Raw genomic sequence first — 20298 nt, 5'->3', positions numbered from 1 at the left:
CATGTCAGTCCTGATGGGCCTCTTGCCGTTGCAGTCCCAAAATGGGCCTCTTGCCGTTTTAGTCCCCCGATGGTCCTCTTGCAGCTGTAGTCCTCCGATGGGCCTCTTGCCATTTTAGTCTCCCAATAGGAATCTTGCTGTTGTCGTCCCCCGATGGGCCTCTTGCCGAGTTAGTCCCTCAATGGGCCTCTTACTGTGTCAGTCCTCTGATGAGCCTCTTGCTGTTGTAGTCCCTAGATGAGCCTCTTGCCGTTGTAGTCCCTTGATGGGCCTCTTGTTGTTGTAGTCCCTTGATGGCCCTCTTGCCATTGTAGTCCCTCGATGGGCCTCTTGCAGTTGTAGTCCCCCGATGAGCTTCTTGTTGTAGTCCCCGATGGGCCTCATGCCATTGTAGGGCCAATGGGCCTCTTGCCCTGTTAGTCCCCCGACGGGCCTCTTGCCATGTTAGTCCCCCGACGGGCCTGTTGCCATGTTAATCCCCCAATGGGCCTCTTGCCGTTGTAGTCTCTCGATGGGCCTCTTGCCATTGTAGTACCCTGATGGGCCTCTTGCCGCTATTGTCCCTCGATGGTCCTCTTGTCATTGTAGTACCCCGATAGGCCTCTTGCCAATGTAGTCCATGTTGGGCCTACTGTTTCAGTCCTGTGATGGGCCTCTTGCCATTGTAGTCCCCCGATGTGTATCCATTTGTATTCCTTATTTTCTCTACTCCTTCTTCCTACAATGACACATTTACATACAAACTGTTTTTATCCTGACCTACCTGTGCCGTTTTGTGTTTTCTTCCTCTTTTTTTTCTTTCCATCTTCCATCCTGCAAATGCCTTCCTTTGTATTTTATCTTGGTGGTACTTTTTTCCCTGCAATGACACACAAATATGCAATCTTCTCTTTCATCTCATACTTACCAATGTTGTTTTCCATCTTCTCAATTCTTCATCTAGTCTTCCAATGTACTTATTTTGCTGATTTCCTTCTGCCCTCCTGTGTGTTCATCTGTATTCCTTCTTTTCTCTTCTCCTTCTTCCTACAATGACACATTTACATACAAACTGTTTTTATTCTGACCTACCTGTGCTGTTTTCTTCCTCTTTGTCCTTTTTCCATCTTCCATCTTGCATATACCTTCTTTTGTATTTTAGCTTGGTGGTACTTTTTTTTCCTGCAATGACACACAAATATGCAATCTTCTCCTCCATCTCATACTTACCAATGTTGTTTTCCATCGTCTCATTTCTTTGTCCAGTCTTCTAACTTGTTTCATTTGCTGATTTCCTTCTGCCCTCCTGTGTATCCATTTGTATTCCTTCTTTTCTCTATGCCTTCTTCCTACAATGACACATTTACATACAAACTGTTTTTATTCTGACCTACCTGTGCTGTTTTGTGTTTTCTTCCTCTTTGTCCTCTTTCCATCTTGCATATGCCTTCTTTTGTATTTTATCTTGGTGGTACTTTTTTCCCTGCAATGACACACACATATGCAATGTTCTCCAGGGGCGGACTGACAACTCATGGGGCCCCCGGGCAATAGGAGATTATGGGGCCCACCATACCAGTGTTTCCCACCTTTCACGTTCTTTTTTTACAGGCTAAGATATAATAATTTACTGACAACAGATTTTTATAATGATAAAAACCCCTGTGCCATGCGTAGCGCGGCGCACCGAAAAATGGGTGTGGTCATGCAACAGAATGTGGGCGTGGTCATGGGTAGGGCAAAATATACATGACCTTAGCAGTGGTGTAAAAGGTCTGCCGGGGAAGTTTGAACTCTGCCATAGTGTTTCCCCTCAAAAATCCATGCAACTTGGCAGAGGTTCCTCCAAATTACAGATAATATGGCAGTCGTTCCCCCAAAAATAGACGTAATCTGGCAGCAGTGGTTCCCCCAAATACACATAATTTAGCAGCGGCTCCCCAAAATATGCGTGATCTGGCAGCGGATCACCCAAAATACATGTAATCTGGCGGCAGTGGTTCCCCAAAATACACATAATCTGGAAGCAGCGGTTCCCCCATTATACACAATCTGGCAGCGTTTCCCCAAATATATACATCATCTGGCAGCTGTTTCGCAAAATACACTTAATCTGGCAGCAGCAGTTCCCCAAAAATAGTTAATCTGACAACAGTTCCCAGAAAATAGGTGCCCCCAGTATAGGTAACCAGGTCAAAAGGTATCCCCAGTGGTAGTAACCAGGTCTATAGGTTTTCCCAGAATAGGTAGCCAGGATTATAGGTGTCCCCAGAATAGGTAGCCAGGTCTATAGGTGTCCCCAGAATAGGTAGCCAGGATTATAGGTGTCCCCAGAATAGGTAGCCAGGTTTATGGGTGCCCCCAGTATAGGTAGCCAGGTCAACAGGTGTCTCCAGAATAGGTAGCCAGGCCTATAGGTGTCTTCTGTATAGATAGCCAGGTCTATGGGTGTCCCCAGTATATGTAGCTAGGTGTATAGGTGTTCCCAGTATAGCCAGGTGGATAGGTGTCCCCAGTATATATAGCCAGGTGGATAGATGTTCCCAGTATAGCCAGGTCTATAGGTGTCCCCAGTATATGTAGCCAGGTGGATAGGTGTCCCCAGTATATGTAGCTTTCCCTCCTGCCCAGGGTTGTCTGGCGGGGCCCCCCCTGACCACGGGCCCTCGGTCCGTGCCCGAGTGCCCGAATGGTCAGTCCGCCCCTGATCTTCTCTTCCATCACGTACTTACCAATGTTGTTTTCTAGCTTCTCATTTCTTCACCCAGTCTTCCAACTTATTTATTTTACTGATTTCCTTCTCCTCTCCTGTGTATCCATTTGTATTCCTTCTTTTCTCTACTCCTTCTTCCTACAATGACACATTTACATACAAACTGTTCTTATTCTGACCTACCTGTGCCGGTTTGCTTTTACTTCCTCTTTGTCCTCTTTCCATCTTCCATATGCCTTCTTTTGTATTTTAGCTTGGTGGTACTTTTTTCCCTGCAATGACACACAAATATGATATCTTATTTTCCACCTCATACTTACGAATGTTGTCTTAAAGGGACTCCGAGCTCAACCTAAAAAGGAAAATAGTACTCACCCGGGGCTTTCTTCTGCCCAGTGCTGGTCGGGAGGTCCCACGACGGCGTCCTGGCTCCTCTCCTAAGCCGTATGACGCGGCTGATGTCACCACGCAAGCCGCCTCGCATCATCACGGTGGTCGGCATGGCAGTACGGCGTATGCACGCTTTAATCGTGCATGCACCGTACTGCCACCCCGTCCGCCGTGATGACGCGAGGCGGCCGGCGTGGTGAGGTCAGCCGCGTCATACGTGGAAGAAGGAGCCCGACACTCAACCGAGTGTCGCCGGGCTGCCACCGGTCAGCCATTCTGGAGCGGGCCTAGGAGAGGAGCCAGGACGCCATCGTGGAACCTCCCGACCAGCACTGGGCTGGAGAAAGCCCCGGGTAAGTACTATTTTCCTTTTTAGGTTGAGCTCGGAGTCCCTTTAAATCTTCTCATTTCTTTGTGCAGTCTTCCAACTTATTCCTTTTACTGATTTCCTTCTGCCCTCCTGTGTAACCATTTGTATTCCTTCTTTTCTCTACTTCTTCCTACAATGACACATTTACATACAAACTGTTTTTATTCTGACCTACCTGTGCCGTTTTGTGTTTTCTTCCTCCTTCTCCTCTTTCCATCTTGCAAAGGTCTTCCTTTGTATTTTATCCTGGTGGTACTCTTTTTCCCTGCAATGACACACAAATATGCAATCTTCTCCTTCATCTCATACTTACCAATGTTGTCTTCAATCTTCTCATTTCTTTGTCCAGTCTTCCAACGTATTCCTTTTACTGATTTCCTTCTGCCCTCCTGTGTATCCATTTGTATTCCTTCTTTTCAGTTTTCTTTCTTCCTACAATGACACATTTACATACAAACTGTTCTTATTCTGACCTACCTGTGCCGGTTTGCTTTTTCTTCCTCTTTGTCCTCTTTCCATCTTCCATCTTGCATATGACTTCTTTTGTATTTTAGCTTGGTGGTACTTTTTTCCCTGCAATGACACACAAATATGCAATCTTCTCCTCCATCTCATACTTACCAATGTTGTTTTCCATCTTCTCAATTCTTAATCTAGTCTTCCAACTTATTTATTTTACTGATTTTACTGAAGAAGAAAAAATAACACGTGACTTTGGGTTGACTTCCGGGAGTCACAGAGTAATGCACTGCAGCTTGTGCATTGCTTCTGAGGCACTCAGAGCACTTCCGACGCATTGCACTGCACCACAGGCAGTGTCATGCCTCACTGACTTGAATGGCCCCTGCAACAAGCGGTGGCGTGAGGGAGTTCTACGACGTGACATGATGCATTAGGTGTAATAGGGGACTGAAAGCTTCGCAACACTCACCTGGGTCATATCAGATCCCATTAATATTGCTAAAGGGCGAGTGAAATAATGTGTGCAGTTGCAGTAGCTTACATTTAATGGGAGTAACAACATTTAGTAAAAAAACAAAACAAAAAAAGCAGGACTACTTGGATATATAATTAAAAAATGTACTTAAAAGGGCACTTAAGCCAGAAATAAAAAAAATCAGTTTTACTTGCCTGGGGCTTCTACCAGCCCCCTGCAGCTGTCCCGTGACCTTGCAGTCACTCATGGAGTCCCCCGCCACCAGCTAGTTTCGTTTTCACTGACAAGCCCAGACAGGGGATCAGCGGGCTTTCTGCGCCTGTGCAGGTCTGGCTACGCGTATCTTTCTTCATGTTCCCATCCTCAATAGTGTCCTGAACAGGCGCAGGTCGCTATTGCGGATGGGAATGAGAAGAAAAATACACATGGCCAGTCCTGTCAGCAAAAACAAAACTAGCTGGAGACAGGGGATTGGAGGCTCTGTGAGTGACTGCAAGGGCACGGGAGGGCTGGAGGAGGCGGGTAGAAGCCCCAGGAAAGTAAAGCTGATTTTTTGTATTCCTGGCTTAAGTGTCCCTTTAAAGAGTATGAAAAAAAATGTATTGCAGGTACTCTAGGAGGCTACAATTACATGACTGATATATTACTACCTTTTAGCAGTCCTACAATTACATGACTGTTATATTACTACCTTTTAGCAGTCCTACAATTACATGACTGTTATATTACTACCTTTTAGCAGTCCTTGCTATTATCTGATATGATTCAGGTGGAGATTACAAATGTTTGCCCATTAACTGCAAAATCTTTTCCAAAGGTAGCCATATATCACTCGATGTATGAGCATATCAAGACACATCCCTCTCTGATCAAATCTGATCAGAGGAAGGAATTATTGGCTGCCCACATGCTGCAGATCGATTTTCAATAGATTTCAACATAAAACCTATCAGAAATTGTCCTAGCGCTGCCGCCTCCAACTGCCAGGTCGACACCCCCCCCCCCCCCCCCCAATGTAAACGTGTCCCACAGGTGCTTGTGCTTAGTAAAGTATGTCCACCTGCGTCCTAGTCTTCTCTGGTGTTCTGTGTCACTGCAAGCGACTGTACCATATGGTACCAGGTGCGTGTAGTGACATCACACATGCGTCTGGTGCCTTGTGGTACAGGCACTCGCAATGACGGTACACCAGAGGAAGCCAGAAGCTGCAACAGAGCAGAGGCAATACTTTACACTGCACATACAGTGGCTTGCAAAAGTATTCGGCCCCCTTGAAGTTTTTCACATTTTGTCACATTACTGCCACAAACATGTATCAATTTTATTGGAATTCCACGTGAAAGACCAATACAAAGTGGTGTACACGTGAGAAGTGGAACGAAAATCATACATGATTCCAAACATTTTTCAAAAATAAATAACTGCAAAGTGGGGTGTGCATAATTATTCAGCCCCCTGATTCAATACTTTGTAGAACCACCTTTTGCTGCAATTACAGCTGCCAGTCTTTTAGGGTATGTCTCTACCAGCTTTGTACATCTAGAGACTGAAATCCTTGCCCATTCTTCTTTGCAAAACAGCTCCAGCTCAGCCAGATTAGATGGACAGCATTTGTGAACAGCAGTTTTCAGATCTTGCCACAGATTCTCGATCGGATTTAGATCTGGACTTTGACTGGGCCATTCTAACACATGGATAGGTTTTGTTTTAAACCATTCCATTGTTGCCCTGGCTTTATGTTTAGGGTCATTGTCCTGCTGGAAGGTGAACCTCAGCCCCAGTCTCAAGTCTTTTGCAGACTCCAAGAGGTTTACTTTGTTCAGAGTGATGTGCAGTGTTAGTTTTCTGCCACACATAGCGTTTTGCATTTTGGCCAAAAAGTTCCATTTTGGTCTCATTTGACCAGAGCACCTTCTTCCACATGTTTGCTGTGTCCCCCACATGGCTTGTGGCAAACTGCAAACGGGACTTCTTATGCTTTTCTGTTAACAATGGCTTTCTTCTTCCCACTCTTCCATAAAGGCCAACTTTGTGCAGTGCATGACTAATAGTTGTCCTATGGATTGATTCCCCCATCTGAGCTGTAGATCTCTGCAGCTCGTCCAGAGTCACCATAGGCCTCTTGACTGCATTTCTAATCAGCGCTCTCCTTGTTCGGCCTGTGAGTTTAGGTGCAAGGCCTTGTCTTGGTAAGTTTACAGTTGTGCCATACTCCTTCCAATTCCAAATGATCACTTGAACAGTGCTCTGTGGGATATTCAAGGCTTTGGAAATCTTTTTGTAGCCTAAGCCTGCTTTAAATTTCTCAATAACTTTATCCCTCCCTGACCTGTCTGGTGTGTTCTTTGGACTTCATGGTGTTGTTGCTCCCAATATTCTCTTAGACAACCTCTGAGGCCATTACAGAGCAGCTGTATTTGTACTGACATTAGATTACACACAGGTGCACTCTATTTAGTCATTAGCACTCATCAGGCAATGTCTATGGCAACTGACTGCACTCAGACCAAAGGGGGCTGAATAATTATGCACACCCCACTTTGCAGTTATATATTTGTAAAAAATGTTTGAAATCATGTATGATTTTCGTTCCACTTCTCACGTGCACACCACTTTGTATTGGTCTTTCACGTGGAATTCCAATAAAATTGATTCATGTTTGTGGCAGTAATGTGACAAAATGTGGAAAACTTCAAGAGGGCCGAATACTTTTGCAAGCCACTGTATGTACGAGGTAGGGGGGAAACACTTTTTACATTTGGGGAACACTGGTCAGGTTAGTCGGTCGGGATATTGGTAGTCAGAAATTGTGGGGCTGAACCTTACTTTTGCAGGAGTTAAACAGCTATGGGAGCTAAAGATTTACACAACCAGCAGATAAAGGCGCATTTGAATTGAGCAGTTGTTCTGCACTTTCTCTTATAGTTGCTGTGCATTTCCATGCAAATTTGTATGTACTCAGCAGTAATGCATGAAAGAAATGCATGCAGCAGTGCATTGTGAAAAAGCTTTCCGTTAAAAACTCATAGATGTAGGGCTGGTTTACACAGAATAAGCTGCGTTCAGCTATAACACAATAAACAAATGATGTGCAGTGCAGGTGAATACATTTTTCCATGTTTCCCTACGGCTCACTTTACATCTATGCATTATTTCAGGAAGCTTTTCACAAAGCACTGCTGTATGTAATGTATTTGTCCGATGTGGACTTGATGCATAAAAAGTACATGAAAATGCCTAGCATCTGGAAGAGAAAGTAATGTTACTTATTCCAGCCACAAGGGGGAGCTCTGGCACAGCTAATGCCGTCCTCTCGGCTTGCTTGGGCACAACCTACCTAAATCAAGTTTTCATTGACAGGTCATTCCACTGACGGCCACAAGGTGGAGCTCCGGACACAGTTCTTGTGGCTGACATGTGATCTCCTATTGCTCCATGAGATGCTTCCAGCGAGTAGACAGCACTTGTCTGCGGTGTTAGTTATGATCCGGAGACACGTCCAGCTTTTCTGCTCGAGTCGCTGCTGGTCCCTCCGCAGAGAAAGTGTTTCCTGTTACCGCAGCAACTGTTATGACGTAGCCTTGCAGCTGTGCGGGAGACGATGCAGGTGACATCAGCATCCGTGCTCGTGCTCAAAGGGCTTTCATTAAATCTTATAACACACTATATATGTATACATATAGTTTTTTTTTAAGGGACGCTGTCCTGACACAAAGCTCCGCCCATAAAACTATGAAACTCCGCCCCAGTTCCCGGTAAGCCCCGCCCCCACCGGCATATGCCAATCTCAGCATGTCTTTGGTAAACAAACCTTTCTGACTATAAGCCACGCCCCCTGTTAGACTGACTCAGCTGGCAGCAAATAGCAGCTACTGGCAGTGCAGTGCCTGAGGGATCTCTGTGATTGGCCAGAGAGCTACATGCTGGTGTGTGTGATGAGAGGGGGCGGGCTCTGAGGACACACACCAGTGGGTGGCCTGCCCTGGGCATCATCAACGGGGCGCTATGGTAACAGCTAACTAGCAATGAGCGACATAGCCTACCTGAATCAGGTTTTCATAGACGGGTCATTCCACTGCTGGCCACAAGGTGGAGCTCCGAACACATCTCTTATGGCTGACATGCGCAGTGATCTCCTATTGCTCCGTGAGATGCCTCCAGCGAGTAGGCGGCACTTATCTGCTGTGTAGTTTGGTAAAATCCGGAGACTAGAGATGGGAAGTTCGGATCTTTTCAATGATCCGGATGATTCGAATCGGATCATTGAAGAGATCCGGATCTTTGATCCGAATCTCGGATCATTTTACTACCGGAAGCATTCGGGGGTGAAATGAACAGCAGGACAGGTCTGTGGACAGGAGAAGGGGAGGGGGTGGACACACAGAGAAGGGGAGAAGATGGACAGAGGGCAGGGAGTGGACAGAGAAGGGAGGAGGGACGAGCAGAGAGCAGAAATGTTTGCACTAATACCCACATGCTGAAGTCATATGCTTTACATATATTTCACCTATATGTTCATCTGTACACTTTGAAAGAAAAGGTCGCACAGTGAAAGAAAGCATTCCCAGAAGATAAGTGCAGCTGTTTAGTGCCGAGTGCAGGAGGATTATATTGCCTTTCAATCACACTGTCTGCAAAGTTACTGAGCTGTGCTGAGCCAAAAGTTTCCAATGTGATCACTGTGCAGCACTACAGAACAGCCAGCCTATAATGAGCAGCACGTTATAGCCAGTATGTGTGCTCTACACATATCTGGCAGTGGCATCCATGTCCCCTCTCTCTCATCTACCTGTCTCCCTGCAAGGCTGCCTCCCATCCAACAGAGCGATCCCTGCTTCCAGGACCCCGCTGCCCGCTGAGAGGGGGCGTGTCGCTCCTGGCCCCGCCCCTTTTGCGATCCGAATCGTTCATTTTGATGATTCGGATGATCGACTCATAAAAAAGATTCGGATCAAAGATCCGAATCGTTCATGATCCGGACAACACTACCGGAGACACGTCGTCCAGCTGCTTCTGCTCGAGCCACTGCTGGTCCCTCCGCAGAGGAAGTGTTTCCTGTTACCGCAGCAACTGTGATGACGTAGCGTTGCAGCTGTGCGGGAGACGATGCAGGTGACATCAGCATCCGTGCCCGCGCACAAACTCAAAGTGCTTTAAAATCATGTATTTATTGTATTTATATCGTCATATATATATATATATATATATATATATATATATATATATATATATATATATATATATATATATATATATATATATATATATATATTTGCATTTATCATTCTGCATCAACTGTCTTTTATTCTTAACACGGCCCCTTTTTAGTTAGATCACTGATTCTGGTCCATTTCTTAATGTGTGGTTGTAGCATGTCAGACTAAAATTCTAGATTCAAATTCTAGATGCCCGGTGGCAACAGCTCAAGATGTAAAATGTGTCACCAGTAGGGGGGTTTGCGGCTTTCTTTATTTCCAAAATAAGTGCCCTTCAGCTGCTCATGTAAAGCTCCTCCCCTGGCTGTGAGAAGCCCCGCCCCCAAAAGATTTAGCAACTTGCCATACATCGCATGCCCGGTGTATTGACTGTGCATAACTGCGCATGCTCGGCTTCTTTCACTAATCTCAACAATAATTTTTGCAACCGGTGGAAAAAATGTCCTTTTTTTTTATTTGCCTGGTTTGCAGCTGGTGGGGAGCGGTTAAGGTAAGTCATCGGCTGGGGGTAGTTAGGGTTAGACGTTGGCTTGTGGGGTACTTAGGTTTAGGCATCTGCAGCAGGTGGTTAGAGTTAAGCAATCGGTAGACGGGGTAGTTAGGGTTAGGCTTCTGCAGGGGGGTAGTTAGAGTTAAGCAATCGGTAGGCGGGGTAGTTAGGGTTAGGCTTCTGCAGGGGGGTAGTTAGAGTTAAGCAATCGGCAGGCGGGGTAGTTAGGATTAGGCATTGGCAGGGATTGGTTAGGGTTAGGCTTCGGTAGGGGGTGGTTTTGGTTAGGCATCAATAGGAGAGGGTTCTGTGTGACAGTACAGTCAAGTTGGATTGAATATTTTGATACTAATAGCTTTAAGTGGGGGAGAAATTAGGTAATCAGTAGGAGAATATATTTTTTTTTATATTCCCCTAGATTAGCTTGCACAAGAAGTGCCATCTCTCGGCTTCTTCCTGCAGGGCCGGATTTATGGAAAGCCCCCAAGGCCAGTGCCTAGGGCCAGGGGCGTAGGGCCTGTGGTCGCAACGGTCGCCTCGGCGACCGGGCCCGGCTCCTGAAGAGGCGGGGGAGGGGCCCGGGGGGCCCATGTCCGTTTGGACTCGGAGATCCCTGCCCTGCGTGCGTTATTGGGAGAGGGGAGCTGCAGCCGTGGGGAGGGCAGCCCGACCTCTCCCCGGGCCCCCCCCCTCAGATGCAGAGTGCGCGGCGCACGGAAGCGCTGTAGGCAGAACTCACCTGCCTGCGTTCCAAGCGCCGCTGGTCTCCTCCCGCTCTGCATAGATCTGCTGTTACACACTGCTTCCGGCTAAACAGGAAGCAGTGTGTAACAACATCTATACAGAGCGGGAGGAGACCAGCGGCGCAGGGACGGAGGTGAGTTCAGCCTACAGCGCTTCCGTGCGCCGCGCACTCTGCATCTGAGGGGGGAGAGGAAGGGAGGGAGAGGGCAGCTAGCGACGTCACCTACCTACCTACCTACCTAACCTACCCTGGGGGGCCAGCTACCTACCTAACCTATCCTGGGGGGCAGCTACCTACCTAACCTACCCTGGGGGGCCAGCTACCTACCTAACCTATCCTGGGGGGCCAGCTACCTACCTAACCTATCCTGGGGGGCCAGCTACCTACCTAACCTATCCTGGGGGGCCAGCTACCTACCTAACCTATCCTGGGGGGCCAGCTACCTACCTAACCTATCCTGGGGGGCCAGCTACCTACCTAACCTATCCTGGGGGGCCAGCTACCTACCTAACCTATCCTGGGGGGCCAGCTACCTACCTAACCTATCCTGGGGGGCCAGCTACCTACCTAACCTATCCAGGGGGGCCAGCTACCTACCTAACCTATCCTGGGGGCCAGCTACCTACCTAACCTATTCTGGGGGCCAGCTACCTACCTAACCTATCCTGGGGGGCCAGCTACCTACCTAACCTATCCTGGGGGGCCAGCTACCTACCTAACCTATCCTGGGGGGCCAGCTACCTACCTAACCTATCCTGGGGGGCCAGCTACCTACCTAACCTATCCTGGGGGGCCAGCTACCTACCTAACCTATCCTAGGGGGCCAGCTACCTACCTAACCTATCCTGGGGGGCCAGCTACCTACCTAACCTATCCTGGGGGGCCAGCTACCTACCTAACCTATCCTGGGGGGCCAGCTACCTACCTAACCTATCCTGGGGGGCCAGCTACCTACCTAACCTATCCTGGGGGGCCAGCTACCTACCTAACCTATCCAGGGGGGCCAGCTACCTACCTAACCTATCCTGGGGGCCAGCTACCTACCTAACCTATCCTGGGTGGCCAGCTACCTACCTAACCTATCCTGGGGGGCCAGCTACCTACCTAACCTATCCTGGGGGGCCAGCTACCTACCTAACCTATCCTGGGGGGGCAGCTACCTACCTAACCTATCCTGGGGGGCCAGCTACCTACCTAACCTATCCTGGGGGGCCAGCTACCTACCTAACCTATCCTGGGGGGCAGCTACCTACCTAACATATCCTGGGGGGCCAGCTACCTACCTAACCTATCCTGGGGGGCCAGCTACCTACCTAACCTATCCTGGGGGGCCAGCTACCTACCTAACCTATCCTGGGGGGCAGCTACCTACCTAACCTATCCTGGGGGGCAGCTACCTACCTAACCTATCCTGGGGGGCCAGCTACCTACCTAACCTATCCTGGGGGGCCAGCTACCTACCTAACCTATCCTGGGGGGCCAGCTACCTACCTAACCTATCCTGGGGGGCAGCTACCTACCTAACCTATCCTGGGGGGCCAGCTACCTACCTAACCTATCCTGGGGGGCCAGCTACCTACCTAACCTATCCTGGGGGGCCAGCTACCTACCTAACCTATCCTGGGGGGCCAGCTACCTACCTAACCTATCCTGGGGGGCAGCTACCTACCTAACCTATCCTGGGGGGCAGCTACCTACCTAACCTATCCTGGGGGGCCAGCTACCTACCTAACCTATCCTGGGGGGCCAGCTACCTACCTAACCTATCCTGGGGGGCCAGCTACCTACCTAACCTATCCTGGGGGGCAGCTACCTACCTAACCTATCCTGGGGGGCAGCTACCTACCTAACCTATCCTGGGGGGCCAGCTACCTACCTAACCTATCCTGGGGGGCCAGCTACCTACCTAAGCTATCCTGGGGGGGCAGCTACCTAACCTATCCTGGGGGGGCAGCTACCTAACCTATCCTGGGGGGCAGCTACCTACTTAACCTATCCTGGGGGGCCAGCTACCTACCTAACCTATCCTGGGGGGCCAGCTACCTACCTAACCTATCCTGGGGGGCCAGCTACCTACCTAACCTATCCTGGGGGGCAGCTACCTACTCTAACCTATCCTGGGGGAAAGCTACCTAATCTATCCTGGGGGGCAGCTACCTAACCTATCCTGGGGGGCACCTACCTCATCTAACCTATACTGGGGGGCAGCTACCTAATCTAACCTATACTGGGGGGCACCTACCTATCTAACCTGGGGGCACTTAATTGTCTAACCTGTATTCGGGGCACCTAGCTAGCCTATACAGGTGGCAACTATACTGGCTACCTATATTGGAGGCACCTACCTAACTAACCTATACTGGGGGCACCTACCTATCTAACCTATGCTGGGGGCAACTATTCTGGCTACCTATATTAGAGGCACCCACCTAGCTAACCTGTACTGGCGGCGCCTGCCTATCTAACCTATACTGGGGGCAACTATACTGGCTACCTATGCTGGAGGCACCTACCTGGCTAACCTATACCGGGGGCAACTATACTGGCGTACCTATGCCTGGCTACCTATACTGGGGGGACCTATAGCTGGCTATAGGGATTCGGATATGTGTGTGCGTCGGGTGTTGCCGGGGGAGGGGGGGCTGTTGTTGCCGTGGGGGGGGGGGGGGGGCCACATCCAGATTCCGCATCGGGGCCCAGAGGTTTGTAGCTACGCCACTGCCTAGGGCAGCAGAGTTCATGGGGCACATAGGCACATAGCAAACTGTTCACGTCCGGGTCCCTGCACGCCGCCAGTATAAATAATTGCAAATTGCCCCAATCTGACAGCTTGTTGCAAGCAATAGGCAGCTACACACTTTGGGGTCAGTAGGGTGGCTTATTAAGTACAGCGGGCAGACATAGAGAATATCTCCGCCCTCCTCCACCCCAGTTCCTGCCTGTCAGTGATGTGAAGGGATGGGGATTTTGGGTTACGTGTATAACTGTCAGCGGGCTGCAGAATTGGAGCTGCAGCTTGGATGTGGGGCTGCTAGGTCACTGCCATGTCATGGTGCAGAGGAGGACAGATACAGGGGAGGATGGGAGCCCGCTGCTTGGAGGATTAGCTTGTCAGACCAGGAGAGCCATGACTTCCTGTGGAGAAACAGGCTGCGTGAGTGACAACTGGGAGAGGGGACTGCATGGCTCAGCATGCCTCAAGAGTGCCAAGCTGTATATGTCTGTACTTGAAGCACTTTAAGTGCTATCATAGCTTGTACCTGTTGTGCTACAAGTATAGCCTGCTTAGCACCCATTGCATACTGGCAACCACTTCTTTGCTTGAAAAAAAGCATGAGTGCTGATCAAGAGGGATGGAGGATGCAGCAATGATAGGTGAGTTCATGCCTACATCATGCCCCGCTGTGCCCACTCGAATAGGGGCACCTATTACTACTGATTTCAGATTGGTGGAGCAAAAAGTCTCCATGGCTACTGCTGGTAAGGAGGGGGGGGGGCTCTAATATTGCTTTCTGTTTACTTGGAATTACATACACAATTTATCACAACTGATTGATTGGTGCCCCTTTTTAGAATGTAAGCACTGCCCCTTGAGGGCATGCATGAAATCTCCTGCCACCCGCAATATGGCCGCGGCTGCGCAGTCCGCTTGGCCCCCAGCCCTCCCCGCTAAGCTCTCCCTTCTGCCCGTACCCTATAATTAAATTTAAGTGCCCAAAAGTACCTGAGGAGGAGGAGGGCAGGAAGAGGGAAGCTACGTAGCGTGGATCAGGGGGGTTGGCCCTAGAGCTGCGCAGCCGCACTCGCGGGCAGGCGGACTGCGCAGCCGCGGCCAAAGGAAGCGGCCATATTGCGGGTGGCAGAAGAGCCCGACCTGGGCCGTGGGGTCGGCAGCCGGCCCGGGGGGGCTAATGAGCGGGGGGACCCGGCGGATCGGCACGGAGGGCACGGACGGCGTCCTCCGTGCCATAAAAGATGAGGCAGGTAATTTACTTTTTTTAGCATTTTCGCCTCGTAAGTCCTTTAAGTATCTACTGCCGTGCCCTGTTTGAAGACAACAATTTTTCTTCTTTATGTTAGGGTGAGATTTATTAAGGTGGTATTTTTTTTGGGGGGGAGGTAATACATTTAACCTCCTGGGAACTGCCAATAGTAAATCTTACACCGCACTTGTGGCTACCTAAGCCTGATGCGGCGTAGGATTTACGCCACCTGCTTTTCTGCTCCCGACGCGATCGTGCTCACCCGAGGGGGGAGATTAAGCTGTCATATGACAGCTGACATCCCCTCTGACACTGATCAGGAGCCATGGTGATTATAGCGCCCAAGAACTCCGGCTTCCCTCTTCCTGCCCTCCTCCTCCTCAGGTACTTTTGGGCACTTAAATTTAATTATAGGGTACGGGCAGAAGGGAGAGCTTAGCGGGGAGGGGTGGGGGGCATTTCCGACACCCCCCCCCCCCCCCCCGCGCGCACTCGGGGCATGCTCTCCTTTTATGCTGGGACCCTATAGGGGCCCCAAAGGGACATGTTCGGGTTGGGTTCGGGGTTCGGCTCGAACATGCCGAACATTAGGGGCATGTTCGGCCGAACCACACCGAACCCGAACATCCAGATGTTCGCCCAACACTAGTCCTGGGAAAAGAAGTGAGAGGACTCACCTAGAAAACCCATGCGCCGCGCATAGCGCGGTGCGGCTAAAATGGGTGTGGTCAAGCATACTGTGGGCGTGGTCATGGGTGGGGCCAAATATACATGACCTTAGCAGTGATGTAAAAGGAAAAGGTCTGCCGGGGAAGTTTGAGCTCTGCCGTAGTGTATCCCCCCAAAATAGATGTAATCTGACAGCATTTCACCAAAAAGACACATAATCTGGTAGAAGTTCCTCCAAAATACAGATAATATGGCAGTGGTTCCCCCAAAATAGATAATGTGGCAGCAGCAGTTCCCCCAACATACACAATTTGGAAGCAGTTCCGCAAAATATGCGAAACCTGGCAGCGGAACACCCAAAATACATATAATCTGGCAGCAGTGGTCCCCCAAACATACACAATCTGGCAGCAGTTCCCCAAAATATGCGTAATCTGGCAGCAGCCGTTCCCGTAACATACACATAATCTGGCAGCTGTTCCCCAAAATACACGTAATCTGGCAGCAGCCGTTCCCCTAACATACACATAATCTGGCAGCCAGTTCCCCAAAATACATAACAGCGGTTCCACAAAAATGCAGATAATCTGACAGCAGTTCCCCCAAAATAGGTACCCCCAGCATAGGTAACTAGGTCTATAGGTGTCCCCAGTATAAGTAGCCATGAGTATAGTAGTCCCCAGTACATGTAGCCAGAGGTATATGTGCCTAGTATATGTAGCCAGGGGTATACGTGCCCAGTATATGTAGCCAGGGGTATACATTCCCAGTATATGTAGTCAGGGGTATATGTCCCAGTATATGTAGTCAGGGGTATATGTCCCCAGTATATGTCCCCAGTATATGTAGCCAGGGGTATACGTGCCCAGTATATGTAGCCAGGGGTATACGTGCCCAGTATATGTAGTCAGGGGTATACGTGCCCAGTATATGTAGTCAGGGGTATACATGCCCAGTATATGTAGTCAGGGGTATATGTCCCAGTATATGTAGCCAGGGGTATATGTGCCCAGTATATGTAGCCAGGGGGTATATGTGCCCAGTATATGTAGCCAGGGGGTATATGTGCCCAGTATATGTAGCCAGGGGGTATATGTGCCCAGTATATGTAGTCAGGGGGTATATGTGCCCAGTATATGTAGCCAGGGGGTATATGTGCCCAGTATATGTAGTCAGGGGGTATATGTGCCCAGTATATGTAGCCAGGGGGTATATGTGCCCAGTATATGTAGTCAGGGGGTATATGTCCCCAGTATATGTAGTCAGGGGGTATATGTGTCCAGTATATGTAGCCAGGGGGTATATGTCCTAAGTATATGTAGTCAGGGGGTATATGTGCCCAGTATATGTAGTCAGGGGGTTTATGTGCCCAGTATATGTACCCAGAGGGTATATGTGCCCAGTATATGTAGTCAGGGGGTATATGTGCCCAGTATATGTAGCCAGGGGGTATATGTCCCCAGTATATGTAGCCAGGGGGTATATGTGCCCAGTATATGTAGGCAGGGGGTATATGTGCCCATAATATGTAGTCAGGGGGTATATGTCCCCAGTATATGTAGTCAGGGGGTATATGTGCCAGAATAGGTAGCCAGGTGTCCCCCCAGCAGGAGGGGAGCAGCGCAGAGAAGACAGAGAGCTGTGAGCAGCGGTGGAGAAGGGGGCCATCTCCCCCCCCCCCTTCTCTCACCTCGGGGCTCTCCTTCCCTCGCTCTCCCCTCCACAAGTAATGTGCGGGCAGCCGGCAGCGGGCAGGACTTACCTCTCCTCGTCGTCGGAACACCGGATCTGCATGCCGCAAGTCTGGTCTGGTTCAGACCAGAGCAGCGGCACGCAGATCCGGCGCCGGAACGAGGAGAGGTAAGTCCCGCCCGCTGCCGGCTGCCCGCACATTACTTGTGGAGGGGGAGAGCGAGGGAAGGAGAGCCCCGAGGTGAGAGAAGGGGGGGAGATGGCCCCCTTCTCCACCGCTGCTCACAGCTCTCCTTCCACTGCGCTGCTCCCTCCACACAAGCCAGCATGGGAAATAGTAAGTGAACGCCGTCCACGTGCGTCCACGCCCCACTCGACCCCTGAGGTCCGCTTCAAGAGAACAGTTGATCCATGGTTGTGGTTGCACCTTCGTCCTGTGGCTCTACTATATGGTCACCAGCCACCAACATCAAAGACTCTTGCATGCTCTATGGGGATTTTTGGATACAGTGCTTCTAGTCTCAACGGGACACACAAGCATACCTGCATTTCACTTGATAAACAGCTTGTGATGGCACTAGTCGGGCCTGTGTACTTTACTGCTTTACCACTAGACTTGCTGCTCTGTGGTCCATCTTGCTTCTTTGGCTGGCCTCCCACGTGACTTTTGGCTCTGTGGGCAGGCCCGGATTTACCTCACATGAGCTTATTGGCACAGATGTTCTGGCACCTTAGACTTTGTCTTTGCCCTTCATGAAGCTACAAACCTCCACGAACTGCACCACAAGTGTGCTGGCTGTCCCAGCTGTCACTTCTCCCTTATTTCCCTTGCCAGTCAAAGGTAGCTACAGGTGCCCCTTTGTATTAGGTAGCCAGAAGTACCCTTAATATTAAGTAGCTACAGGTGCCCCCAAGTATTAGGTAGCTAGAGGTGCCTCCAACTGAAGAGGAATCTCGTCAGTGGAATGCTGAGAGCTGGGTGAGTAACCTCTCATTTGCACTCTTATCAGGACTCTGCATAGGGAAGGAGGGATGCGCTCTGAGAGGGGAATGAGCCACCTTTCCATCATCAGGCGCCTGTAGGCACGTGCCTACAGTGCCTTATGGTAAACCCAGCCCTGTCTGTGCGGTGTGGCTCTATGCATTGCTTCCTAAGCATGTCTTATTACTAACTGCTGATGCTTTGCTCTTCTTGCAATCTTATCCGGCTAATAAATGCTGCTTTTGGCTGTTTCCTACGACCTATGATAAACTTCATAAGGACGCTGCCTTAATACCCTCTGGGCTGTGGCAACTTAGGAACAGTTTGTTGGTGCCTCACGTACATAACCACTGCATGATCATGTCAGCTGCCCCCTTTTTTATTTTGATATTGGTGTTATTGGATTGGATATTGGTTATTGTATGTGTTTCTATGTGATTATTAATATTATTATTAAAATGTATATTTTTTACATTTGTAATCATGTTTAAAGATCATTCACTGTGTGCCCCTTTATTATTCCCATACCCCTATCCTTACAGTTTTCAATGATGCCCCAAAGTGGCCCTGTGATCGGGGATGCACTGGACAGAAAACCCTGACTCATTCACACAGCTTCCTGCCTCAGCGCTGACCGGCTCCACAGCTGGTAAGTGACACTTACAGAGCAGGGCTTAGTGAATTGAGGAATGTTTGTTCGGTAAATTACCAAACTTCTGCCTCATGTGGAAAATTCTTTAGTGAATTTGGAAAAAAGTGTAAAATACCGAATGCTAAATTTTACCGACCAAAGTAATTTTAACAAAGTGCCTTAGTAAATTGAGGCCAATGTGTGTTCATGTGTGTGTGAGGAGTGTGATGCAGGGACGGATCTAGACCAAGTTGCCCGAAGTTGCGCCTGGGGCAAGGTCAGGTTTTGGCGCCTAAACTGCCATTCCCCATCCACATTTTGCCACCTTTTTAAGAATTCAACAAACTGCGCCTGGGGCAAGAGACCCGCTTGCTCCCCCCTAGATCCGTCCCTGGTGTGATGTCTTGATGTGTGTCTAGGGTAATGTTTGTATGCACATGTATGATGTGATTGAATGCCACCTGATCTAAAATCAGGTAGTTTCATGGTGGTGGAAATCAGGTGGTTACCATAGTGGAAAAAGAAATTCCATGGAACATGTCCATTCATACCTAGTCAGAACTAGTTCTAGTCGATGCCAATAGAATCTAGTAGATAACATTAAAAGGTATTGGATATTCCCTCCAAATAAAGTGCAGTAAAACCTTAGACTGCAAGTAGCGTGGTCCATGAACATTTTACAAGACAAGAATATTTCTTATCTAAATTTTGACTTGATAAGAAAGCAACGTCTTGATATACAGCACAAGCACTGAACATATATATGCGCGTTGAGTAATGACAACTGAGCTGATGATTGTTCTCCCTTTGACGCTGCAGGATTTTAATTAACTACTTTACGACTGTGTCACGCTGTGTGGTGTGAACGTGGCGGCAGCCCCAGGACCACCTAACGCCAATTGGTGTATAGTCCTGGGGGCGTGTTCTGCTGGGGCTTGCAATCGCCAATGCGCACGCATCCTGCTTGAATGACGGAGCTCCGCTCCTTCATCAGTCTCCCAGCATCGAACGCCACTAGGAGACTGTTAGATTTACACTGTACAGCGCTGCAGTCTACGGCAGTGCTGTACTGTGGACAGCCATGTCACTCTGCTGTCCCCTGGGGAGGCACGGGAGCGATCGCTGTCATTGGCTGGCTGGGGTAGGGAGGAAGGGCAGAGGAAAATTAAACAGACCGATATTTATTAAAAAAAAACAACAACAAATAAATAAACAAGGCAGCAGCGATCAGAGCCCACCAACAGAAAGCTCTGTTGGTGGGCAGGAAAGCAGGGGAGGGGAAATCACTTGTGTGCTGAGTTGTACGGCCCTGCAGCGAGCCCTTAAAGCTGCAGTGGCCTGAATTGTAAAAAATAGCCTGGTCACTAGGGGGGTGTAAGCCTACGGTCCTGAACTGGTTAAACTTAATTGGAACCTTTAAAAAAAAAGCCAGATACTTAAGGAGAGAGAAGGCTCTGGTTACTATAGATCCTTTCCTCTCCTCTCCTGGTGCCCGTTCCAG

General features: G+C 49.2%; 1 protein-coding gene and 1 long non-coding RNA gene across 3 annotated transcripts in view; one reads left to right on the top strand and one right to left on the bottom strand.

Annotated features, from left to right (window-relative positions):
* Positions 1-7914, bottom strand: part of LOC137537723 (transmembrane protein 272-like) — a 132622-nt gene extending 124708 nt beyond the window's left edge. The window contains exon 1 of one of the 2 annotated variants that reach the window (XM_068259662.1): positions 7727-7914. Coding sequence is in view for 1 of the 2 variants with exons in the window: in XM_068259660.1 (XP_068115761.1) it covers positions 908-923 (16 nt within the window). In the remaining variant the exon portion in view is untranslated. Of the gene's footprint in view, positions 1-907; positions 939-7726 lie in introns of those variants that run through there. The other variant, XM_068259660.1, reaches the window with a different exon arrangement.
* Positions 7915-9167: 1253 nt separating this feature from the next.
* Positions 9168-20298, top strand: part of LOC137539061 (uncharacterized) — a 126250-nt gene continuing 115119 nt past the window's right edge. Inside the window, exons 1-2 of the long non-coding RNA XR_011024923.1 lie at positions 9168-9501; positions 18709-18815. This is a non-coding gene — a long non-coding RNA (uncharacterized lncRNA). The remainder of the gene's footprint in view (positions 9502-18708; positions 18816-20298) is intronic.

The sequence above is a fragment of the Hyperolius riggenbachi genome, chromosome 11 (assembly GCF_040937935.1).
Source record: "Hyperolius riggenbachi isolate aHypRig1 chromosome 11, aHypRig1.pri, whole genome shotgun sequence".
NCBI classification, from domain to species: domain Eukaryota; kingdom Metazoa; phylum Chordata; class Amphibia; order Anura; family Hyperoliidae; genus Hyperolius; species Hyperolius riggenbachi.
The sequence above is the reverse complement of the archived record's forward strand: the minus strand, read 5'-3'. Positions and strand labels throughout refer to the sequence as shown.